Genomic DNA, 26,432 nt, shown 5'->3' with positions numbered 1-26,432 from the left:
AATTTTTTCCACGCTTTTCGTTCGCTACTAGGCGCGAGTGAAAGTCCTGTTCGCGTGACATTTTTTCCCTCTCACCAGTGCGCCGATTTCAGTTTATCTCATTTGCGATCTGCTTTGTGTATCGCTCGGTAATAAACAATTCGTGGCAATTTGGAGGAGTTGTAAATCATCGGCAATATCTTGTACTTCTAAACAGTACCCAATCTTCAAGGATCATTAAATTCGTGGTATTAGGTACCGTTGGTCATCGTGAAACGAGACACCATTCGTTCTTCTAATTTTCAGCATTCCAATTCCGAATTAATTTTACGACGTCTAATAGCGTTGATTATCTTAACGAATTCCAGTTATTCCTCGACAAAGATGCGTAAAAGTTGCTCGTTCGATGGAGGAAGACTCGTCTAATGGAAAGTCGAATTCCGCGACGCGATAGAACGCGTTGCTGGCCAATCGTCTCGTCTCGGGAAGACAGAAATAAATTGGTCCAGGTCGGGTTCCGATGTTCGAGGCGTGTCGCGAGACAACTAAATTCAGCTTCGAGTCAAAGGGAGAAGAAATTATGAGTCTGTCAAGCCTTTCGGCTTGTGGCTCGCGTATATGCATACACGGTGTAGCGAGTTTCTCCACGCTTAATAACGGTACAAAACGCGGAAGCGATTGGCACGCGACTCTCCGCTTATCTCTGCTCGAGCCTTTTGCGAAACGACAAGCGACAATCGCTGGTCAAACGTCTTTTTGGACAGGAACGCGTTCTCCTTCGATTGCAAATTGCTTACTTGTCTTTTTACCTGTCGTTATCAAAACTTTCAACGCGAGCATGACGAAATCATTGAACGCGACTGTTGATTCGAAAATCGATGGCCGTGACTGCTGGTGGCGCGAAGACTGATCATCCGTCCGTTTTATTGGACGCGTGAAAGGCTCGTCTAATATTAATCGACGCGTAATTAAGCGATCGTTAAACGACGTCTGCTATTCTATTCGCGGCTTCATGTATGATTTACGAGCGGCTGACCTATGGGACTGTGTAACCGTACACAGACAAGTCTGTCCATCTCTCGTACTTTCAATCCTTTCTAGTCTTCCCAACGAAACTCTGAATCCGCTCGTTCACGCTTGATTCTCCGGTTTCAGCTGATTACTAGCTGACTGAACTCTCTGTCAAGTAGTTTCGCACCTTTTCTGCGACACCCTGTACACGGTCAGAGCACTCGAAAGGACCAAGTGCATTTTCGGGACGCGATAATTAGCTCGGTGCATACAGTGACTTCTTAGTTTATTTAGTCAGTTTCCAACGACCGGTGAGAGGGGTAGAATTTTCCAATTTCACCGTTTTCTTTTTTTTTTAACGTAGCAAGACGCTCGTCCCGTACACTCTAAAGGGGTGATCCATCGTTTTTCTCCAACCCTCGACGAAACTCTTTGTCAAAGCTCCGTCGTGTTTTTTTCAATAACACTTGGCCGACCCTTTCGCTTAACGCGCTTTTTCACCTCGAAGCCCTCGGACGTGCAAAGGCCGTGCCGTGTGTCGTTGCTGCTGCACCCGCGTAAGCCAGTCTTTAATGCGTCTGCCTGCCTCGAGAAAGGTTCGATGAACTTTTCTCGGGGAACTTTAAAGGTGAGCGTCCCGTTTTCCAACCATCGGTCTCTCGACTTTTCGACCGCCGCGCCGCACCCAGTAACCTGGCTGGACATACTCCGCCTTCTAATTGCCATATACGATGAAACTTTCTTTATTTACCCTCGATTCTCTTTTTACAGGGTAGATACGTTCTCTTTCGTGTCATATCCGCTTTACGCTTCGACACTTGTCTCTAGTACCTACGTATTCTCCCACGTTCGTGGCAAATGCAACAGTGAAAATTAAGAGTAGGTAATTCTGTTTGAAAGCAAATAGCTTTCTTTCTAAATTACACTTAACTAGACAGAAATAAGAAAGACCGAATGGTTCACCTATGCTACTCCTGGAACGGCCAAGTTTCTAGGGAAACGCAAACAGGTCTAAAATTTTTTCCGCCAAAAAGGGGAGCCTGCGAAGAAAAGAAGGAAAAGGTCGCAGCAGGCTATCGTAACAGGAGGACGATAAACGACGTGGCAAAGCGTTGCAACGAGCGACGCAACGGGCTGGATAATCGTGACGCTCCATTGTTGCACCCACGAACAGGCCCTTTTCAGTTTTGCTGCCGTGCCAAGCAGAGGTTACGACCCGAGGATCCTGCTGCTACCGGTGGTGATGATGGAAAACATCTGCCTAGGTTGCAAGACGAGACGATCGAGATGGACGCAAGTGTGGCGACCAACTCGGAACACGCACCCACGCTTTTACTTTTTAAGATACCTGGTGCAGCTGCGATTTCGATAGTCCTCGCATGTGAGGATGGTTGCATTGTCGTCTCTTAGATAGCAGGTAAACATACACCGGGGGGTACCGAAACACCCTTAGAATCTTGGCATTCTCCGCCCCCTTTCTATCTCACCCCATGGGAATTCAGAGAAATCTGCTCGATCAAAGTTCTCTTTATACGCTCGAGAATTATTTCTTTCCATTACAGTTTTTGCAGCGAACCGAGAATATGATATGGTCGTTGATGATGTAATGTACATATAAAAAAATCAGATTTCTAGGTGGGTACAAGCAGCTCGAAGGTTCTCTGTCTCTCTTACTTCTGTCTTTGAGCAACCTTTGAATAAAATTGTTGAATTAGCATAAAAATCGCGCAGGATATTTCCAGAGGTTTAAACCGAGAGTTTCGGAGGGAGCGGTCTGGAAAGTTTGCAAATCGTTAAAAGAAAGGATAACCGTGGAATATTTTGTTCCGCGCGCGTAATATCGTTTCCCTTCGTTTCCGCTTCCTACAATTTTCACGTGGCTGACCGCTCGATTCCCGGTTGGTTACTCAACGAGCCGAGCGAGGAAAACGTCGACGTCGTCGTCATCGTTTCTCGTCTGGTCCGGCAATGGAACGGTGTTCGGGATCGAACGATCGTTTTGATCGAGTCGTGGCGGTGAATTAAGGTCGTCGTAACAGAGATGGAAGCGTTTAACGCGTGAACGCTCGGCAACCGAGATTTATAGCCGTTGGTAAGCCGCTACTTGTAATCGCTTCACGGCGACCAGCCGGAGAACAAATCGCGCACTATTCGCACAAAGAAAGGGAATCACGGTTCTCCGCTGGATTTTCTCGCTTTGCAACCTTCCCCTCTACGCTTCTCGCCGCACCTTTCACCCCCTCTAACTGTGCGTTTACATAAACAAACGGTAGGTAGGTAGGTAGACGGCGCGACAGGTGTGCGACAATCGCAACGGTAGCACTACTGGATTCTGCTACGACAGCTGTTTTACTTTGATGATTAATCTCCCATTAGAAAATTTCTCTATATTCGATCTCTATATCGAATTATTGAAAAATATTTGATAATCATCGAAATGGTGGATAACCGAGGCTACTTTTCTACTATTCTACAAAAACGAAAGACTTGTTTCCCGTTTCTTTCGCTCGGCTCGTATATTTTGTATGCAAGAAGATGAACGCAAATTGTACGCATGACCGATGAACAAAGAGGAATAGTTGAAAGAAGTCGGAGAGATCGTAGCCAGACGAACTAGAAACTGCACGAACAGGGAACGGGAAGAAGAAGGTATCGTGAATGGGAATTATTCAGGCTAGCCGCTCAATGAAACGTGTTTCTTTCAAATTCTGGTCTGGCTTTGTTGCTGGGTCGCACGCGCACCGGATGTTGGAGGCAAGTTCATTGGAATCTAAATCATTCATCGTTGTACCGTAGATAGAATTTAATGCTACGAATTATCTTTGGAAGGTTTTCAAATATTTAGAAGATTATTTGCAATTTTCTCAATTTTTTTATTAATTCATCTTTCGACTATTTCTGATACATAAGTTTAACAAGTACCGGCGGTGATCGAATTGGCTGGTAGCGGAGGTTCGATTTTTCGAAGGTAGTTTTCTCATTACCGAACGAGGACAGGTCAGAGGATGGAATGGAAAGCCCCGTCTATGGCAATGGGCTGTAAGGAAGGCTATGGCCGTCTCTCGATGAAAGGAAAGAGCCTGTTCTACGTCCATGAAGGTCTTCCTCGTCGGCCTCGGCTTCGGCTTCACGAAGCAAGTCACTCGACCGGGCCAGGCCCGTCCTTTTCTCACGGCCGTGGATCGACATACCTAAACCTTCCATCAACAGCTGGCCAATCCCTCGGGGAACCAGCTGCGCTTCCTGTCGACGACAAGAGTCATCCCGAAATGCTCCTCTTTTCTCTATCTCTGCTCGGCCCCGTTTCACCAATATACACTCCACTTCTCGACTTGCTTTTTGGATCAAGTGCACCGACAAAATGCTTCGCCGGTTCTTCTCTTTGAAATCCTCACGAAAATCCGGCCCGTTTCCTAAAAACATCCCCCTTTGTGCTCGAAACTCTACGAATTTTCGTTTCGAAGCCGAACCAACGATAATTCATTCTGAATCTTAAAATTTCATCGATAATTTGTTTATCACTTATTTTCGAATTCTTCTTCCTGTAAGTATCGTCGAAAATTTCAAGCGAGGAACAACGGATCCACATTCCAGCAGGGAAAAGAAGCAAAATAACCGAAGAAACATGGCTTAGCGTTTCTCTACCCAAGGATACGCTCATCCATTATCCTAATTGGAACGTCTACCCGACGAAGGAAAAGAAAGGGATGATCGAGATGAAAAAAAGAAGGGCTAACGAGATGAACAACCGAGAACCACGTAACTGTCTTTCCTCGAACGCTCTGCCGTGCGTTTCGCGTTCGTCAGAATGGAGAAACGCGTGAAAGAATCCGTATTCCGATAGATTGCGTGAAAATAAACGGACTTCTTTTCACCCGGTGAACGCTCGAGAGCGACAGTGGTCGAGTTTCGTAGCTTTCGGTGAAAAAGTGAAATCCTTGCTAATTTCGTAGTTGCACACCGGTGCAGTTGCAGATGCAATTACGATGATTACTCGGTGTCGACGGTGCAACGCTTACTCGAAGTTTTCTATTAACCGTGGTCGCGGAGATTTACGTCGATCCTTCCCCCTTTCGAATCGTCTTAACCTGCGCCGTGCACGGAATATTTAATTGTCTGGCTAAATTACATTGGAATCAACGAGTAGAAACAGATACGCGTTTCTCTGCTCGGTAATGTACAAAGTGCTTCTTGAAACCTTTCAAGAGAAGGGTCTAAAATCTAAAAGCTCGTTCGTTTCAACTTTGTCGCGAGGTTGCTGGAAATTTTCGAAGTTTCCGAAAATTAGAAAACGGCGGACGTTCGTAGAGGGAGGTTGTCACGAGTCTCGCATAAAGAGAAACAGGGAATTTCCGAATTTACGTGTCACTCGTAAACCGTGGGTGCTCGAAATTGCTTCGACCGACAGTCGTGTCACTCGAGCTGGGTCAAATCGAGGGATTTCTTCGAGAATCACGTTTCCCGCCAACACTTCCAGCGATCGTCGGACAAAGAGAAACGTGCAAATTACTGAAAACGAACGGGAATAGGAAGCGGATGCGATCGCGATAAAAACAATCTTCGGGCTGACGTTCTCCGCGTTTCGAAGCAGCAGACTCGAATTAATGCGAAATTAATAACCGGCGAAGGTAATGTCGTTTTATGATTGAAAAGTGACTCGTTTCTCAAGGACCTTGTTAGTCTGTGATTTTGCAGAATGTAACGAATGATGATTTCTCGTGCATAAATGAAATTTTTTTCATCATTTTGCTGAAAAGCAACAACAATTAGAAGAGAAGGTCCCTTGGTGGATTTTTTCTTCTTCCACGCGAGCATTCTTGTTCTCTATGAAGAGATCAACACAAAGCGTACCATGTGAATCCTCGAACGGAAGTCGATGGTCGTTGAAGCTTTCTCAATAGGTAACGACCTCATACCTGAAAAAGACGACCTTTTTCAGTACCTGCAAGGATCGATTCAACGGAACAGAGCGTTCTCTGTGCTCTTTCCGTTTCGTTCACAGAGAGGAAACCGGGAGTACGTTATCGGGAGGAAACGCGTAAAAATTAGCGTCCACCGTGGTAAAATGATCGAATTGCCGGCAGACACGCGACGACGATCCGCCGTTTCAAGACTCTGCTCTTCCCTTCGAGAAACGGACGATTTCAATAAAAACATCGGGAAAGAACGCGTTTACCTTGGTGGCCAATCACGGATATTCGCGAACTCTTCTTTTCAACTTGTACTGCTGCAAAACACGCCACTTGCTGAGCTGATTTTGCTTGATTTTCGCAAATTTCTTGCGCTACATTTCCAGTTAATTTATTTTTGAATACAGTCTGTCGTGTAGCTGATAGTACGCGTTAAGAACTGGTCATTCTAGCACCTCTTTCTGTTAATTTTATTATGGTGCTTGCATAAATTTCAACTTGTCATTTTTGTTGCTAAAAATGTTCGTTTCATCCTCGACAACCTAACGCGTCGTACGTCGACTCTGTTATCAGTGATTTGAAACGAAACGGCACCGTCAAAGGAGGTAGATATTACGAACGCGCGAGTTTCTCAGGCTAGAAACCGATCCCGGGGAGAAACTTTTGCGGCGACTGTACTTACGTCGAGCAGGTATAACATCTACCTATGCGTGTGTAACTGAAAGGGAAGAAGAGAAGATAAAGGGCAGGTGCGACTGTACGCGTAGCTATACATGGTGGCGTGGTTTCTGCTGAGAGATACGCCTCTGGCACGAGGAGAGGAAGACTATATCCAATTATTAAAATTAGAGGCTCCGTCGCCTTCGGTAAAACACCATGGAAAGCGTGTACACGGTGCAGCTCGCTCGTTCGTTCTCTCCTTTTCGTAGCTGTCCTTTTTTTTTTTTTCATCCTTTCGTCCCCTGTTCGGCTCACCTATGCACATACTTCGTGTTCTAGAAATTGTCTATCGAATCGACGCGACGCGTACGTTGTTGCGGTTTATGAAAAAGGATGATGCTTTTCGGGAAACTGGAGATGTTCAGCTTGCCACTTTTGTTCCACTTTTCTTTCGCCTTTTTGTTAGCCAAGGAACGAAAGATCGATACCAGGCTACCTTCCCCTCGCGTCTTTTCCGCTCGGTACCATCCACCAAAGTTTTCTGCCTCGCCCCAGAAAAAGCAACGGCAACCCGGGATAACGCATCAAATTCTTATTCGAATTCGAATAAGAAAAATAGAAATTTTCAAAAATTTGTAAGACCGCTTTGATATTTTGTGCAATTCTGGGAGCCTAAATATTGACTTTAATCACGGAGGGAAGCTCGTTGAATTTTGGTGAAATGCAGGCGAAAGCAGCTATCGCGTATGCAGATTCCATGCCCGGAATAGCTCGTCCCTGATGCAAGCGCATACTCGTGCATCCTCTCTTCGGTACACGCGACACGGCAATAATTAATACGTCGACGCAGCCCCGCTGAAGATTTTCGTCGTGTAGTCGGCTGCATCGATGCACCGTTGCACCAGTAGAGAGCGTTCAGCCCCCTTGCGCACGTGTGCACTCTCTCGCTGTGGTCAATGTCGTCGTCCTTCTTGTACCAGCACAGTGTATCTACCTCTCTTATTTTGATACTATCATCCTTTGAAATTCGCGTTAAAGTTAGGCGCGTCTGTCCTCGTCCTTAGACACGGTTGCTCTCGCACCTCTCGCACGTCTCTCGGCCGTGGTCATTGTCCCTTCGTTGGACTATCTGCCGTGGCCAGGCCCATGCATTGCGCGATGTATAAATGGATCTAGGTGGCTGGCATCGCGTACCGATCGTCTCCGATGGGAGAAAGAGGCGGAGAGTCAGATGGAAAGAAAAGCAAGCGGGCAAGACAAGACAAGACAGGGCAAAGTCGTCTTCTCGTTCTTTCTCTCTTCCTCTGGCTGGGCCTGACAAAAGCCGACCTTCGAGCTGACATTCACTTCACATCCAAGCCTCTTCTCTCCTCTCGCTCTTTCTCCCGAGCTACCTCGGCTCCCATCCTCCTCGTCTTCTTACCGGTCCTCCTGGACCCGACCACCGGAGATAGCCTCTCGTCGAGAGAGGACTGGACCCGAGCCCGAGCACAAAGACCCGTCATTCCGGCCGACTCGCGTGTCCTTCCTCTCCTCGCCACGTCGCGCCGTCGTGAAAACAAAGTTCAGCCGAGGAGAACCGTCTCTTCGCCAGCGTAAATTCCAATCGTTAGGACGGATGTCCTTCGGGTGCTTTATGACCATCGTCGCAGGATCCGATCCGAATTTTCCCGCGATTCTAAACGACTCTCGGCTTCACGCAGGTACGAAGAGGAAGATGTTCTCTCTAACGGTACATCGCGACCAGGTTTCTTTGCCTTGTGTCTCGCGTTTGAAGCGACAAGATGGCTGAAAGGGAACATCTATACTTGGGTTTCCCAGAGGGGAGAAAAAGGTTCCGAGTTTACCACCCAGCCAGATGTAGCTCCCACTGAACTTTGGGAAAAACTAATGGAAACGTGGTTTGTAAAATTTCTCCAAGTTCTAATCTTGGACGATTAAAACAAAGCAGAGTGCTACTCCATCGGAACGAGGTGTTTTTCGTGAATATCGTAATCGATCGAAGCGATCCCGATAATCCTTATTGCATACCGTGCAGTTAATCCTTTGAGAGGATAACAAGAGGTTCCGATTACGTTCGTACCGGCAGAAGATTATCGAACCAAAGCCGCAGCGTAATTGTTACATTTACCTCTACTACTTCGATACGTTAAAGCTCGTTGGAAACGCGTCGAGGATCATGTTCTAACCTTGGAGAGGAATCATTTTCTGAAATTAATCTTCGTAACGCAATTTTCGGATGAAGAGAAAATGAGCAAGGGAGTTGGGGGGGGATTGGACGGGAAACGATGGCACGAATGGCATCGGCTTGCCTATTTGTAATTACAGTCTCGCGATCTGCATACAATGTGCCGGCATTCTGGCATGTCGCTCGAGTTGGCAACCAAGTTTCACGATGACCTTCCTCTTCTTCCTTCTACTCCGTTCGCTCTTTTTCTTCTGGCGAGAAGCTCGTTCCGGCAATCTACTACGCTCCGCTCAAAATTCCGCGCCACGCTGCGTCTCGTTGCATTCTCGTCCGGTGTACGTACTCGCGTTGCATCGGCGTCGGCTCGAAATTTTCAACTCTTCTTTGTTGAACATTGTTGCTTCCCGGTTCTACCGTAGATAGGAAGCTGGGGGAAAGCCTGCGGGCCAGGTAGGCCGGCTTCCAAATCTACTTTGAATCTCAGGTCAGAGAGGAGGCAAGCTTCTCTCTTCTCCTCTTTGTCAAGCGAGTTTGCCTCTCATACAAGTTAAATACCTGAACGGTAATACACAACGATTATCGTCGACAGGTTTCATCCCTGTCCGCGCCGAATCCTATTTAGTCTCCAATTTACGACATCGGTTTTTCGGCTACGAGCATCCCCGAGGAGGATATTTCAACGAACGAACGGTCGGTCCTCGTGCGGTTTTTGCCAGTTTTCCTCAAAGTGTGTTGCTCCTGCTTCGGCAGAAATGGTCCTGTTTCATGGCACGAGGAATCCCGTCATTGACCCCGAAAATTCGTTTCGATATTCCATGTAAAATTTATACACGATCCAGCCGGCCGACAAAAGTTTAAAGGGGATGCACCATGGCGTCGTCGAAATGCACTCGAAAGCGCGTGCAGCGTGCACCCTGGGATATGTCGTAGCCGGTTGCAGTCGGGTGCTCGAGTTTCAAGAGGAATTTAATTATCCCGCGCTTTTGATGCTATTATTTTGCACGATATTACGCCGTAATTATCCCGTTCGTCTCAATGGGCAGGCATTAAAATCTCCGGCTTTTTTTTGTTTTGTTTTTATTCCTACCCCCTTTTATTTTATCATTTTTCCATCTCCGCCACTCGGGCTCGTTCGAATGCCTCTCGTTGCATGGTATTACGATTTTAATTTCACCGAGATTGATCGTTCCAGCGGTGTTCGTTGCCCTTGAACGCGTCGCTGTTTAATCCATCAACGAGCGGAAAATGATGGTTCGCGAATACTTTTCCCTTCCATTCTTTCGAATTTCGTCGGTTCGTCGACGAATTATCAATATTTTTCACGTTCACTTTTGAAGGAGATAAATGAAAAGAGAAAATGATTTTCCAGTCGAACAGTAAGAAATTCTTCGTAACACTCAGGTTGGAGGAAAAGGAGGAGGTGTTCGGGCTGACGCGTTGCATTCAACGGCTACCTATGATTTTTCTACCAAGATAAAAAGCGTCGATATCAATCTGGTGGTTTAGGCACACCTGAATTCTGTTTCTACGCACAGAGGTGAGCCGGAGGGAGACCCTCTCTCCCCAAGCCACGAGGCTCCTTTCACCTTTCCCTTCACCGTCCACCGTCCACCAGGGCATTTGTCATTCCGTTTGGTCCTCCTCCGGGTGTCCGACTTCCTTTTACCTGCTGCGCGCTCCTACCTTCTCGCAGCCCACCGAAAAAGGGCTCTTCTCGCCAGCTTTGGCCTTGAACCTCTCCGCATTCCCTCTCGCGTTGAAGAACGTCCGTTCCTTTCGAAATCCGCGTGGCGGACTTTTATTCCGTCGAAACCCGCCTTCTCGCTTTTCCCTTTCCTTCTGTAGAAGAAGTAAAAGTGTTGCCATCCAACTCGGCTTCGAGCAGAGAAAGGGAGAGAAATGCGCCGCGTTGCGACTCTATGACGTATTATTACGTCTACTTCCTCAAGGTGTGCGCAACGAGCCGCGGACTGTCTACTCGTAAAAATCGAAAAGGAGAAATTGATTACTTTTTTTTCTTACATCGTTTCAAATCTATTTCTTCTATTCCAAGCACTCGTGAGCGTTTTTGGGATAGAGATGGCGCAATTTGAATGTCGACACAGCTTCGTTTCTCATATGGGAAGCACTTGTGAGCGGTTTGGCTGAACCCAAGATTCCCAGTATTCCGAACGTTTCATAGGTACCGCATCGAAAGTTGAGAATGGCTTCGTCGAATTTCGGAGCTGAAAAGGTTGGCCAAGCAGACAGACACTCGTCAGGCTGACTCAACGTCGAAACAGCTGGTAGAGGAGGGATACGTATATGGGAGAGAAAGAGAAGCTGTTACATAGGTATGCGTGTGTGCGTGTGTGTGTCTAATATCTGATTCAAGCGAGGAGACTGTAGGGACCGATCCTTCATGCTGCGTGAAAGCCTCTGTACGCGCGTATCTTTAATGAATCTCTGCTGTTATCGATTTCTCAGAGAGCCTGGTCCCTCTCGAGCATTACGAAAACCGCTGCTGCCAACGCTGCGTATTTTCCCTCGATAGAATACGGATACACTCGTCGTCAGATTCGCTCTGCGTGTGTGCTGACGCCCGCTCGCGCACGTATTCATATCTTGCGTGGTTTTACGTAATTTGCAAAATACGTACACGTCGATCAATCCTGATACACGCACGCACTCGTTCCTTTCCTGTTTACTTGTTTAATAATAATAAAAAAAAAAAAAAGAAGCGCCAAGGCGAGGTTGTTGTTTTGCATCGTGTGCAACGTGCAGCGTGCAGCGGGGCCACGTTGAAAGATGATCGGCAATTTTCTGAAATAAAACCACACTCGGCAAATTGTGCGAGTGCCTTTCCGTGCATCGATAGCGCGCGGGCACGTATACATTTTTTCCGGGGTTAATTCGACGTCCGACCGCCCTGGGTTCAGGGAGCGGTTCGCGAAACCCCATTGCACGAGGGAGAACCCTCGTATCCCTTCAACTGTTGGTCCTTCTCTCTCTCTCTCTCTCTCTCTCTCTCTCTCCCTCTCTCTCTCCCTTGTGCTCCCCTCTCGTCTATGTATTCTCTCCTTCCCTCTATACAACTACAGTCCCCCCGGGTAAACGTTTCAGCATTGGGTAGGCTTAGACACACCGGCGTAGGGAAGGCGGAAGGCTAAGGATAGAATGGAAATGCACCGAATTTACTGCTCCGCCCTGCTAACCGTGCGATCTGGGAAAACTCTGGGGTATATAGCTGCGGCCCTGGGAAACTGGGAAGTTTACAAGTCACGCGAAGTTGGAAAAAGTTACAAATTTTGGAATGAAAGTAGGATTGCTCTTAGGCAGGAAATCGAATAGCATTAAACAGAAAATTTTTGTAGTCAGTTATTATTAAGTTTCAACAATCATTGTACATTTTATAATTTTCATATTTTCTTTTTATTATTGATAACGATAAAGAAGTTAAAATGGTACACCCTACGCCAGTGGGCGATGGAGTAGAGCATGGTTGCGTGGCGCAGCAAGCGACGGGTACGCTACTGTACCCACCGCCTTTTTTCTCCCCCCTCCATGGGCGGCGCTCCATGCGCGTCGCAGTCGCGGAGCGTTCATGGGCTCAGTCTTCGTTGGATCGTCGCCGAGTGTCTATCGTTGAATCGTGGCGCTCGTTCTACCCTTGTGCGTCGATTCGGCGTGGTTTTTCGTTCGCCTCGCCTCTTCCCTTTTCTTCTCTTTTCCCCCGTCCCTCTCCCTCCCTTCTCCCAACCCACCCGAGGCCCTTTATCGTTTTCGTTTCTTTTTTCTTTAATATTAAATATAACCTGTACTTTGTTTCTCGTACACGGACAAGGAACCGAGAGTGGTGAGTTCTATGTTACATGCGCGCGCAAGCTGCTGGTCGCGCAGCGGGTCGGACCAGTGGTGAAATACGGCGAAGAAGAAAGATAGTAGAAACGCTGTGTGCTGTTGTGCGTGCGCGAAGTGTGCAATATTTTGATTACCTCAGGGATAAAAACACCACGCAAGCAAACACGAGGGGCATCGTGAAGCTGATCGAACACGTTGCGCGAGATATGGATTGGGCTCTGAAGGCTCGACGAACGTAAGTCCTCTTCTCTGATAAGCCTGCTCTTTTTCCTACGAAATCGCACGATTTCACCGCGCGATTAACTCCGCTCCTCCCCGCTCCGAAACGTGCTCCGAGAAGATCTGAACGCGTTTCCTCATACGATGATCGTTCGAGCAGTGATCTTGTTTTGCCATCACCGTGAAAGTGTCACCAATTTGTTCAGTGATCAAGCCCGTAATTCGACCGACGTCGGGCAGTTTCCGTTGTGCCGCGCTCTCGAGACGAGTGCATCCGAAATGCATCGTGCATGCAGGCGATATCAAAGCGTCGCTTTCAGGCAAAACTCAAACGTCATTCGTACTTGTGTCTCGAGGTCAGTGTTGTTTGCCCAGCCGTCTCGTCGCGTTGTATATATCTTGAAATCGACCGATTCGATACGCGAGAAAAATGAAATAAAAGTCAGTTCCGAAGAAGCGTCGCCGCGACGTGTCATTATTCCCTGTAATCGCGCCTACGCTTGAATTTCGTGAGTATCTTATCGCGAAAAGTTGTTCTTTTCAAATCTTCGATCTCCGATCGTCGTGACCTCTGCCGAGATTTTTCTACTCGGACTTACGCGCCTTCTCCCTCGCTCTATGTATGTATTCAATGGCCTTTTATCGCGGAAGGTTAGAATACGATCTTTCTAAAAGTGACGGTAAAAACTCTCGATATCCGTGGAATATCAGATAAGCGTCAGCGATCGATACCTACGACCAATCAAGTTGGACGTCAAAAAAAGGAAATGGAAAACACTGGAGGAAGTGTGTGGCTGCGATTCGAATCGAGGCTTGATCTATGCGTTCTTTCGTCTCGTCTAGCGGTAATTCGAGCCGCAAACGTGTTCGTACAACATATGATTAGGTACTCGTGCCGATCGTGGCCGCGACTCGATTCTCCTTTCTCTCATTCATTATTCCTTTTAATTCTCAATCCTCGTTGCGTAACGTTCGATCAATACCGACAATGTCGCGTTGTCGAAGGACGACGGAAAAGAGGTGTATCGCTCCTGCGGTACAACGCCGACGTTGTTGCGTTCGAACCGAGCGATTTTCGGCTCGGAATACAACGGGTTAAGCTGTACACGGGCTACGAAACAGCTGCTCGTTGTTTAACTACACAACAACGCGTAGCCAGCATTCGATAAACGTCAGGATCATGTGCAGACAGGATGGAAACTGACCATGAAACAACACTGGAACTCGTAGGGAGAGATTAAGATCTTTTAGTATAGCTTTCGGAGTTTCGTTCATCAAAGTGTTAGGGAAAATAAAGAAAATTGAAATGTTATGCAGGCTTTGCATCAAAGCTGAAATTCAACTACGTTTATTCTATAACACGGAGGTGTTAACGATCTAGATAGATGGAAAAGATCGCCTACGAAGCTGAATGTGTTTATTATGGAAACATGTAAGCGTAAACGGAGCAGGTTTTCTTAATAAATATCGCGAAAGAGCGACGCCTATTTTCGTTTGAAACTGAAGTTGGAAATTCCTGGCGAGGGGAAGAAAATCCCGAAGCTAGGAATATGGTCGAGGGCTTTGTTGCGGTAAGGGTAGATTTTCCAACGCGGACAAAGAAATCGATGATTCGTTCCGTCGTGTATCCGATAAATTTACGTCGGCTAAGAAAAGGGCGGATTTTTCGAGGGGAGAGATCGGTTGGCTGGAAAAGCCAATCGAGCTGGCGAGAGAAAATTTAAAAAAAGAAACTAGCTTAGATGAATTTCATGGTTATCAATTTCGAAGCTTGGAACTCGTGTTTCGCGGTGGCTGGAAAATTCGCAGAAGCGGCGATATAGAATCGTCGCTTCGTATGCAGCTGGTAGACTTCCTGAATATGATAATACTAGCGCTAGAACGGTAATATTCGGCGAGTCTGGTGGACGGGACAATGGTGTTCGAAGTAGAGGCGTGACTGGCATAACGCGACCAGCCAACAGAGATCCGTTTCCTCGAAGAAGCTCTGTTGGTGGTTCTGCACTCAGGATGTGTTCTACTGTTCTTTGTTCCGTCGAATAGCTGCGAACACATGGCTTCCCAAGTCCTCTTCGAAATTTTCTTTGCAACACGTGTCGTTCCAGGATCTCCATTTCCATTTTTACGATCCTTCTATTTCGAACGATGCACCTGCAGGCACCTGTTTCTTTTGAAGAATCGTGAAACGCGTGTGCGAAGCGTTTAAGTAGGTATCCGTGATTGGACAAATTTAATTAGAATCATTTGTATTTCCAATTTTCTTGAAATTATCCACCTGTTCTCTCTGTCGAAGAGGTTCAATTTTCATCGCGTTTCGTGCAACTTTTGAACCCTTTTATAAGAGCAAATTATCGGGTCGAAAATGTTACTTTATACCGGGTGAAGGGTGTACCGTTACTGCTTCTTTCCTGCGTTGCTTCGCGAAGGAAGACCATGGATAAAGGCAGTCTCGTCTCGAAATACACACCGAAGCACAGCCAGTGGCGTGTGCGTTACACCACGTGTTGTGTGGCATGCTGCTACTGCTGCTGTTCTTTGGTAATAGAACACCCGTCGAAAGGGAGGGCATTTCCTTTTTGGCCATGTTTCGCCTCTTCTGGTAACGGCGTCGAGACGGCGTCGCTGATCCTGGAATTTCTAAAGCGCGGAGAAACGCTCTTCAAGCCCCCGAGAACAAGTGCTCTCGAGTCGTTTTCCAAAACAGCATTCCGTGCTCCAACGAAATTTTATTCGCGAATGGTTCGTGCAGCGAAACGAAGATAAATGGAAACGAGAGTCAGCCAACCGATGACGAATTCGTGAAAATTTGGAAAATTGTAATAGTTGTAATACGTAACAGTCGTTCAATTTCTGTTAGATGTATTCGTGAGATATTTATGTAGTCGTTTTCTGCAATCTTTAAGCTTTATTTTGGCACAACACAAGTGCTATTTTGTGATAATTTTATGTCATGAAATTGTGTCAGATTTTCTACCTTTCAAAAGTTAGCGTATCGGAGTTGTCGTCGTTTTTGACAAACCTTTCGTGATTTGTCTTTCCTGTCGATTTTCCGATTTCAAACGAGAAATTATAAATTAAAGTCAGTTGATACACGTTGGATTTGACACAGGAAACAGGTCACGAGAGGATAAAATCAGGAGCTCTGTCGAACATCTGTTTCGAAGAGACTGACGTCGCTTCAAGTGTTCGGTATTGGTCACAGCTGTTTAGGTTGTTCCCTGAAAAGTAGCCAGTGTCTCGTCTTAATTTCCCTAAATTTTCTCTCCAATCTGTCTACAATCTATTTGGAGACCATTCATTGGTCGGTCATCTTCGACCATTACCCAAGCATTCTTTTATTTATCGTTTTACAGGGGGTCTGATTCATTACTTATATCTTAATCACCATCATTTTAAGGGTTTAACTACCTTTCGAGTGAAAATGCAATTAATACTTATCACTTTAGCTCAGAACATTCCTGTTTATAAACGCAAGCTGTTAGCCTCGATATTACAACTGTTTCCATCGAGCGACAGTGACGGTAAAGGTAAACGTCGATGAAGACGATGATGATGAGGATGATACTCTTTGGGATGAGTGGGTGTCGGTTTATATTCGTAGGCGAAAATAGCGGCGCTAACGGCGTTTGCTCGCGTCTAGAGAAAGCTTTAAAGTCGAAGCGGAGCGGATCCACGCTCTTAGACCGTGTCGTCATCGAGTAGCAGCTGTTTTCATTCAGCCTCGCCCTTCTTAGTTGGCGACTTCCTTTGCAGCACTTTTAATTAACGTGCACGAGGCGTGCTCTCATCTCCCTTCGTCTTTCTCTCGCGTTGTTTGCGAATCTTCGTTTTCTTTCACGCTGTACCCACCCTTGTTCACCGCGCGTTTCTGCGTGTCCCTTCAATTATCTCCTCGCTAGCCTCGAGAAACTAACGCAACTCGTCGCGTTAACGAGCTATTTCCGGTTTAGAAAAGTTTTCATCTTGAACCCTTTCGATGGACATCTGGAAACACATTTGTATATGTACCGTGTAATGAAATCATTTTTTGAATACTGGATTTTCGAAATCTTTGCGCAATCTCGTTCGAGTCAGCTCGCTTTTACTTACGCACTTCCGAGAATACTCTTTCCACGTCGCGCGGAACAGACATCCTTCGACGAGAAAGAAAAGATTTCGCAAAATGCAAACAGCGAAGCGAGCCGCGGGGTAAAGTGGAGAACCCTGTTACCACTGTCTCGGCCTTGAACAAAGCTAATTATTTACCGAAGACCGCGACGAGCAGACATTTGCTTGATCGTCGAGTCAACGAGAAGTCGCGTACGACATAATATTGAACTTACCTCTCTCGCAATCGTCCTCGCTGCGACTTTAAACGAAGACGAAAATGGACGAGCCTCTTTTAGCGCGTTCAGACGTTGTGCTTTTTTAATCAAAAATTTCGGGTTGACATTTTTAAACCATTCGATAGAGTAGCAAGTTTGTCGAACATTGCAGTCGTCATTGAAATGCAAACACCAGTGGGATCAATTGTTTTCGACGACGAATCCCTAGAAAGAAGGGAGCTAATGTTGTTCCTTGGAGGGTTGTTGAGGAATATAAACGCGAGAGGATTATTAATGACATTTCGCGAAGTTATTAATGACGTAATTCCTGACACAATATCCCACATCGTCGGCGAGAGAGTAGCGTTCGTTACGGTCTCAGCCGGTCGCCGGTTAATTAAAGTCAGCCCCTCGTCCTCGGTACTGCGTTAATTGCCCGCCACTCTGAGGACCCGAAGCGTCTCTACGGCAGACCGAGAGAGGCTAATTTAATTAACATCCTGCCACTCGCAAACGGCCTTTTTGGCCTTTTTCAAGGATTTCTAGAGTACACGCTACTCGATGCTTTGATACCTCGTAACGTTTCATGGAGGGTGGTTAACCGTTTCAGTGCAATGACTGGTCGTAAGAAGAAAATTTCACCATGGACACACCGATACTGTGGCAATTACAAAACCGAGAAATTTTCTGTCAACTTGTTTTTCGACTTTTCTCTTTTCTCTTGCAACATATTGCACCTGGGAAGTCTCGAGGTTACACAGCCGGCATTTTTGCAAGGCTCGCCACGAATTTCTGAGGCTCTGCTTTCTCTCAAGTCTACTTAAGAAACATTTTCGCTAAAGTGTGTGTCTGCAAAGCGTTGAGAGAAAACGCGATGCTCGAGCGTTATCTCGCGAGCTTTACGGCCAATGAGGGAGCTCGAAACGCATTCCTAACAAGCCCTAATTGGAAGCTTGGACCCTCGACGTTCGTCGTTTAGAGGCTTGAGAACGAGCCTCCAGAACAGCGCAGCCTTCCTGCACAATCGTATCTCTTCTCCTTTTAATTTCCTCCTTTTTCCTTTTTCTTGCTCGTTTCTTCAACGATCCTAACGTGTCTGCCCTGGTTCCACTTACCACTGAACGTTGGAGGTGTTGTGTTAACGCTAACATTCAGTTGCAACAAGGTAGCGTGTAACAGAGAAAGGTAATTAAACGGTAGGTTTCTTAATTAAGATTAAATCGCGTTATCGGTGTTGTTATTTGTGGTAAGCACTGGTCGTATTTTACGCGGAACGTTCAAGTTAGCAGATTTCGCAGCCTCCAGTTGAATTTATCGATCCATTGGCGTCGAAACGATCTTCTTCCGGTTCGAAACAAATGGCGGCAATTCCGGGCGAATTTAAATACAATCGAGAACGGTGGCAAACGAACAGGGCACCGGCGATAAATCGACACTGTTGCCTCGATTTACTCGACTCCGGCGAATTCCAGATCGCGTGGCTCTCCACGTTGGCGTCTTCGTCCCCCGATGACCCACTGGTAACGCCAGATGCCCGATAAAACACCGAGAATCTGCGTCGTAGCCTCTCTGTTTCGAATCTACGACCTGGCTGCCTCGATATGCACACAGGAAACTGATTAATTCGCGGTTGAATTCTTCATTCCCTTTGTTTGAAACAGTCTACAGGAAAATAGACGCAGATTAAATCCTCTTGGGATCTAGCAAACTCTTTGATCAATGATTCATTCTCAATTTATGGAAGGTGGATTTAACGCACACGATTAATAGACAAAATTTCAATAAATGTGTGTATGTGTATTACGGTATACGCCCTTTGTATACCGAAAGGGTTCAAGCGTAATTCGACCAATTAACCAATAAAGACAAGTTAAATCGTCGAAATGAAAGACACGCGTAACCTAATGATTTTTCTCTTTAATTATATCATTACGCTGCAATTCGTGCACGTCACATACCCACGAAATAAATTAACTCTTCGTTACACGTACAAGGAGAAAGTAACTCCCTTTCACGATTAAAAAAATGGCTCAATTACCGATTAAAAGGGGAAACTGAATCGAATCGTATTTGTATCTCGAAAAAGATACTCGTAACAGGTGTTGGGTATCATTTTTCACCAATCTCTGAGCGCGTCGAAAGCATTTTAACATGCTGATATTTGAAAACTTTAATTATCAAGGTTAAGAATAGTTGATTTATAATATAATTTTTGATAGCGATCATCGGTTTCCTTACACGGCTATTGAACGCGTTCAAAATTCATCGCGCGTGGTCGCGGTAAGAAAGAGGAAAAGGGCAAAGTGGTGGGAGGCCAGCTCGTTTCGAGGGAGAGGCTTTTTCGTAAGCGACGATAAATATATTTCCAAACGTATACGAAACGGCCTGGAACGACGGCTTTTGCTGCTACCACCACCGTCGACTGACCCATTTGTGAAACCCGCGCGACTCGCGTTGCCACACACCTTTTGCCGTGTGCGCTCGATTATTACAACACTTTTACGAATTACACGGGTCTCTTGGCCGAGACTGTGCCACTACAGGGCCGTATCTTTCTTTTTTTTTCTTTTCGTGTTTCACGAATGAAGATTCCTTTATCTTTATTACTCTGCTTTTTATGCGCTGGATGCGCGATGAATTTTACACGTCTCATCAGCGCATCGCAGTGAATTCGATTATTAGAATAGGCAAAGTTTTCCCGATTTTCGGAGGGACAACGAAGGGAAACGATCGTCAGAGAAGAATAGTGAAGTCGGTGAAAACGGAGTTCGGTGGCGTGATAACGCGTGAAAACGAAGCTGTTGCTCCGAGAGTAGAGAGTGACTACAAAGGCCTTTGTACGATTTCGTGGCGCGAGCTACGTAGAAGCTGGTATCGGTCAGAGCCCTCGACGCTCGCGGCTTTATCGAACGCACGCGATATACAAGCCGATAAAACGCGTATCGGCTCGTGTAATTCGCCGCCTGCATTTTTCCGCCGCGCGATGTTGCAAGCGCCGTGTCAGTAGGTTCTCCTTACTCGATTTTCCTTTGGCTCGCCTACTTTCGTGGAATTTCGTCCTTCGAGCCGTTTCATTGTCACAACGGCTCTGAATTGATGAAATTTCAATGCAACGCGTCTTAGAAACTCGTACAAGAAATCATTTCAAATATCTGAATAAAGATCTGAATATCTTAGGTGTAGCTAATATGTCTATTCGAAAGACAAACAGACGACTCATGGTCATTAGAGACACGAGAAAAATCCTACGTCACGCGCGTCTGACGTTTTGTCGTTTGCAGAAATTGAAAATCCACCTCGACTCGAGAAGTATTTTCAAGCTTCGATTGCGTAAGCTACTTGGAAAATTGATTTCTTTTCTTTTCCAACTACGTTCAGCTGGAATCAGTGTCTGCTCGGCCGAGAGACGGGTGAAACGTTGCCTAAGCCGTAACGAGAAAGAAAAAGGCGGATCAGTGACGAAACGCGTTCTTGATAACTTCTAAGCCAACACCTTTATTCCAACTTCGAATTACGAGACGATAAATTCAAACGGTCAGATTCAAAGATCCTTCTCTCAACTGACGTCATTCTGAAAACGCACAAGTAAGAACGTCTCTATTTGCCTTTTACAAAAGACTCGCTTCCAGTCCCACGACCTTCGCACGTTGCATTCTTACGTATGCATACGATGGACACGGTTCGTTCCTGCCCGTGTACACAAAAGTCCCCGTGTTCGCACGGAAAATGTCAATTTGCGAAGCGGACGATCCGCTTGCGCAATGCGCTCCAACTCGACGAGACTCGTTCATCCGCCAGTATCGACGTTTCGACTCGAAGCCAACTTCCTATAGCTTGTCCTTCGAAATGGTAAGAATTCCAAACCATTAGATGACAATTTAACGGGTTGACCGTCGCGTCACCCATGGGTGACGTTTCAGTAGAAATCTATCGGCCGTATCGTTAGAAATTAAAATGGCCACATTAGACGGTTCGGCAGGCTCGAAGGATTAATTGGTTCCCACATTCCTGCGACACGGGTGAAACTTGTTAATCGAGCCGAAATATTCGAGCGGTAGGGTGCCATGGGATTAGAAAATGTTTCGTTCACAAAGAGACGGGCCAAGCCAGACCCCTTTGTTACCGTCTGAAGGCTCGAACGTGCCTGCACGGGCCATTTCGTCGTTCCTCTCTATCCCTTCTCTCTCGCCGAGTTGCCTTTTATGATTCCTTTTTATTTATCGTCGAACCCGAAAGTCTGCTGCGTTCACAATGGTCCCGTACACGGTATGCGGGCTTCGAGATTATACTCTTTCCATCTTTATTCTTTTTGCTGGTTAATAAAAAGGGACGAACCGCGAGCGAGAAGGGATGGAAAAATGTTGTCGTGAAATCGTTTTCCTCATGGTCTTAGGATGACTATCTTTCTACGAATTAGCATCCAGCGACCTTTTCGATTCGTTCCGTCAACGATTTAGGTAGAGATCGATGGGTCGCGTCGTGAGTCGATATCATTCGTAAATTACCAGCCAGAAGCGCTCTGCTTTCCCTTTCCAAGTCTGGAAAGGTCAGTTTCGAGGCTGTTGGACAATTTTCTCCGTTTCGTCATCGTAAAAGAGAAGACACCGTGTCTTTTAGCGAACGATCGCCGGCTGGAAATTACACGGTTCCGACGATCAGCTCGGTAAAAGGGGAAAACAGAGATCATCAACTCGATGATTGTCTCGACTCGATTCGATTCGATATGCGGCAAGGTAATAATTGACGGGTCGTGGACACCGCGCGAGATAAGGGTTGCTCTAGGCTGGATTAATTCAAGAAGGTTATCCCTGTTCTGTGAGAAACTTCGCGACAAGCCAGGTTTTTTTCGTAACTCGTTTACCGTTCGACAGGTTTCCTTCTGAATTCACTCGGAGGTGACGTCTTCTTTCACAGGTCCTTCGCTACTTGGACGCTTTCGCAAAAGCTTGGACCGAACTGGCGGCGCGTTGTTTCGTAAATTTCAGTCACATATTCGCGGTCCCCTCGGCTCTTTTACAATTAGTGAAAGGAGAACTCGCGCTGTTTCGACACGGCTGTCGACAAAATGCTTGACCAACGAGAGAACCTGAATTCTTCGTTTCAGCCGATCGACTCGCGTTCGACTTTTACCTTGTCTCTTTCGCCTGAAATTCGATGCCCGGTTCCTCGGATAATTGAGCATCTCGAGAAGAGGAGGAGGCATCTTCCTATCATCCTCGCACAGTAATAATCGCATCGATCGATCGTCGGTGCTCGATCATCCCAAGTAAACACGTATTAAATCGATCGATCGATTACATCCCGAGTATTCTTTAAGACAGCAGGCTTCGTTTGTACTCATTTGCTGACAATAAGATTCGAAAGGGAAACTGTCTCTCGGAAACGAGGACACCGCGATCTCGTAATTTTCAATCCTCCTCTCGACAAACGAGAAAGATCCCATGATACCATAAGCAGTCATTCGTCGTCGGTACTCTTCGCGTTTATTGCGATCGATGATAGTCTTGACTCACTTGGAGGGAATGTCAGCCGACGTGCCTGACAGTTTACGCTTCTCCATGGCCAAAAAGTGAACGCCGCGCTGCGATCGCGTCCGACTCGTAAATGTCGTTGATACGATCGAGAATGTTAATCAACGGAGAAAACTGGTTGCTTTGTCGAGGACTTTGAACCGTGTCGAAGAATAAAAATTAGACGTAGGTTGAACGGAGGATGATCGCATATCGATCGTTAATTGATCAATTCTAGGTACAGTAGTCTTATACGAAGAACTACCCAAGTGATAGACTCACTTATTAATGAAACTTTGCAAGCTTGTAGAGCTCGTCGAGCTGAACACGCCTATACCCCCTTTTGGGGGCAGACGGCTAGTTGTTTCTATGTGTTTAAATTTTTTTAATGATAATTTGTCTCTTTTTGAATAACTATTACATAAAAATTATCATTAAAAAAAAAATTTTTTTCGGAACCAAGGATTTGAACCGAGGACCTTCAGATTGCGAGTCATGTGTTTAACCACGGAACGGCTCCATGACTCGTGATCTGGAGGTCCTCGGTTCAAATCCTTGGTTCCGAAAAAAAATTTTTTTTTTATGATAATTTTTATGTAATAAAAATAGAAACAACTAGCCGTCTGCCCCCAAAAGGGAGTATAGGTGTGTTCAGCTCGCCGAGCTCTACAAGCTGGCAAAGTTTCATTAATAAGTGAGTGTAACACTTGGGTAGTTCCCCTTGTTAGACTACCCTCGTCGTAGAATCTAGTTCTAAAATCGAGTTCTCCGATAGACGACGAAAGAGATCGATAGAACGAAGCATCTCGGGTCTGTTCGCCTTGGCAAAGGCTGAAGGGTCCAGTAGGCCGCAGGTTTCCAGACAAAGAGGACAAAGGCCCAGATCTGGCCGCGCCTGTGGCTCGCATGGCCGTCTCGAAAGAATTTCACCACATAGAAACGACGAAGAACGAGACGCGTGTTGGTGATAAAAGCGAGGAGGTTAAGCTCGTATGCGTCCCTCGTATCCGTGTGCCTCGTCCATGGAATACTTTCACTGGTTTCACGGCCAACAGACACGTACTCGGGATGCTAATAATACACGTTCGACGCTGTGCTTGTAACGATCCTCTCTCGTGAACGATGTCGTTGCTTCTTATCCTTGTCCCTGATGTTCCTGGAGAACACCAGGACCTGCTAGATCGGCTGATGAACTTGGTGCCGCAAGAGGATCGATCTTCCTTTCGCGATCTTGACCTCGATTCTAGCCGAGCAGTCGCTGATGCTGATGCTTGATACCTGTCCAACACCTGTTTGATACTAGAACAAGCAGCGTTGACAAGAAGTCAACGTAGGTATTTTTGAACGTTAGCCAAGTACTTTTTAGATAATTGTGACTAATTGCCAGATTCATAAGAAAATGGCTCGATTGCATTACTTGGCACTTTTCTGTAACTGGCACTCAAATGGTTAACTAATCATTATAATTAACGTAAACGATCGCCTATTCGAACTCTTGGCCCCTAATCAATACACTTTTGTCTCCTCGTCTTCTGGTAACCTACTTACCAATCCTTGAATTAAGTTTTATGATTAGGAGCATGTGTCGAGAGACTCTCCACGGAGGTCTTGGCGAGACGTGGAATAATTGGCACATGTAACCAGGAAGAGGAGGGTGCTCCCTATTGTCCTGGTAGCAGGATGTGTCAACGACACGTCGCCGTTGTACATCCGCCGGAAGAAGCTTCTCTCGGTCTTCGATGTGGTTGCATTCAGGAACTAACATCCGCTACATCGATACCCTCCGAGTCCCGTTCACTTTTTTTTACTCTTCTTTCATTCATCAAGGATACTAAGTTTCTATACGAAGAAGGGCCACTGTGTCGGTGTCGATAAGCGAGGATAACTGAAACGACCACGTAACTCTTCCTCCTCCAAAGTTTCGTAATTTCAATTCCTCGACTATTATCAAACTAACTGGTCTTCCACGGCCACGGAAGTTGCGAAACTTACCTCAAACAAATTTTCCTCGTCTCTATGAATAGCTCGACTCGCAATCACCTCGATTCTAAGAACATCTGTTCGCCGTTACATCGGCAGCTTCGGTTATCAGGAAGGTTGAAAAGTGCTCTTTGTTCGTCGCGGAAGGTTCGCCCAAGATATCTCGAAGACCTTCTGAAACGTTTAAAAGCTGTTCATTCATGCATCCCGTGTTATCGTCACCTTGAGGATCATTCACGAGACAGATACTCGCCGCTCGTTCCAGGAAACCGATTAGTACCTGATAAATCTTCAGGTATTTCATTTCTGCGGACGCGTTTCCGGTGCTTGTCTCTCGGCTGTGTTATAAATCCCATGCGCGTAATTTCCGGCTGAATTCCTCGTATTTCTTGCGCGAAATAAACCTCGCCGTTTCGACGAGGAATGTCCGTTGAGACTTGCCAGAAACTATTGGCCGATGGCGAAAAAATAGAAAAGGTTAAAAAAGAAACCAGTGGATTTTCCGTGTTGGTTTACACACCTGGTAACACGTTCCTCAGGATGGTGGACATACCAATGAGCTTTCTGTTATTCACGGACACGTGCTGCTCATTAAATTAAGTAACAATCGAACAAGGTAGATAACTCTTGCACCTTCTTGGCTACCTTCTTACCACCTCTATCCGTTCCATGTCTCCCTACCTGACAGTCTCTCCTCTCTTTCGCGATCTCTCGTAGTGGGGTGGCAAGGATGTGTGTGGAAAGCAAGGCACGCGGTGGGGTCGGGTACCAGACAAGGTCACGGCTACCAACAGCTAGTTTCTTCTTCGTCTCACCGTTTCTCTCTTCCTCTTTTTCCCTTCGTGGCGGGCAGCCATCTTGGGGAATGTGTAGCGTCATCGAATGCATCGAGAATAACAATAAATTATCTGTCCGGTTCCCTGTCACTTTACAACTCCTTCGGACTTGCCCTCAGCTTTTCTTCCTCCTTCGCTTTTCCTGCGTGAAATTTCGACTGGAACACCTGGGTCTGTCTTGTACCCGCGTCTTCTTAGAATTTTGGACCCTCTAGATTTTCTAATTAAGGGTACACACGTCAGGGCATTCTAATCCTCGGGCAATTGCGGTAGGTAAGAATATTCGTTTTTCTATCTTTCCATCGGGGTGTTAGGCTTCGTTTCATTTACTCGGAGCCCTCGTCGCGGCTCTCCCTTACCATCCATCCCTCGTCCAAGGGGGATACCTACGATATAACTCGCGATAATCTCGTCGGGAAACAAATTCCAAAGGGACACGCCCGTGGGAAGAGATAAACTTGGCGCTGAGATGTTGGAACATGGCAAGAAGGGCCGGTCCTTTTCTCCTTATCGTCCATCTACCGAAGCCTGACCTCCTTGGTCGTATAAATTCAGAAATAAAGCCTCGATCCTTGTGGTATTTCTTTTCGGGAAGGATATTAGAGGAATGTTTTCTCAGTTACCTATACCCGTAATAACTTTCAACACGTCAGTTTCTTGCAAATGTTTTATCGATTGTAAAATTGAATTTACACGAAAAGAAACGAGATTGTTTTAACGATCTCTCAGCAGCATCGCGAGTGTGGTATAACCCGCAGGGTGGAGGTTTCAGAGAGGCACCTTAATCCAAGGGGGCAAAGAGAGAGAAAGAGAAAACAATGGTGATTGTCTGGAAACGTTTACAGCCTAATTATGTGAACACGGGGCCCGGCCATGGTGGAGTAACAATGCTATAACTCCTAACAATGTACGATTGTTCATTGTCTGCCCGTGCCCCTTCGCTTTTCTTCGCGTGTGCACGCGCAGAGCTAACCCCATGATACTACGTGGCGACT

The 26,432-nt window shown here is 46.2% G+C and overlaps 1 protein-coding gene across 5 annotated transcripts in view; it reads left to right on the top strand.

Annotated features, from left to right (window-relative positions):
- LOC114876569 (protein gustavus) overlaps positions 1 to 26,432 on the top strand; it is a 137,783-nt gene that overhangs the window by 93,606 nt on the left and 17,745 nt on the right. The window contains exon 1 of one of the 5 annotated variants that reach the window (XM_029188207.2): positions 12,323 to 12,823. The exons of the other annotated variants lie outside the window; for them this stretch is intronic. Coding sequence (XP_029044040.1) covers positions 12,600 to 12,823 — 224 coding nt within the window. The 5' untranslated portion in view covers positions 12,323 to 12,599. Of the gene's footprint in view, positions 1 to 12,322; positions 12,824 to 26,432 lie in introns of those variants that run through there. 5 annotated transcript variants of the gene reach the window in all.

The sequence above is a fragment of the Osmia bicornis genome, chromosome 12 (genome assembly GCF_907164935.1).
Source record: "Osmia bicornis bicornis chromosome 12, iOsmBic2.1, whole genome shotgun sequence".
Classification (NCBI taxonomy): domain Eukaryota; kingdom Metazoa; phylum Arthropoda; class Insecta; order Hymenoptera; family Megachilidae; genus Osmia; species Osmia bicornis.
Note: the sequence above shows the minus strand (reverse complement) of the source record. Positions and strands in the feature narration are given on the sequence as shown.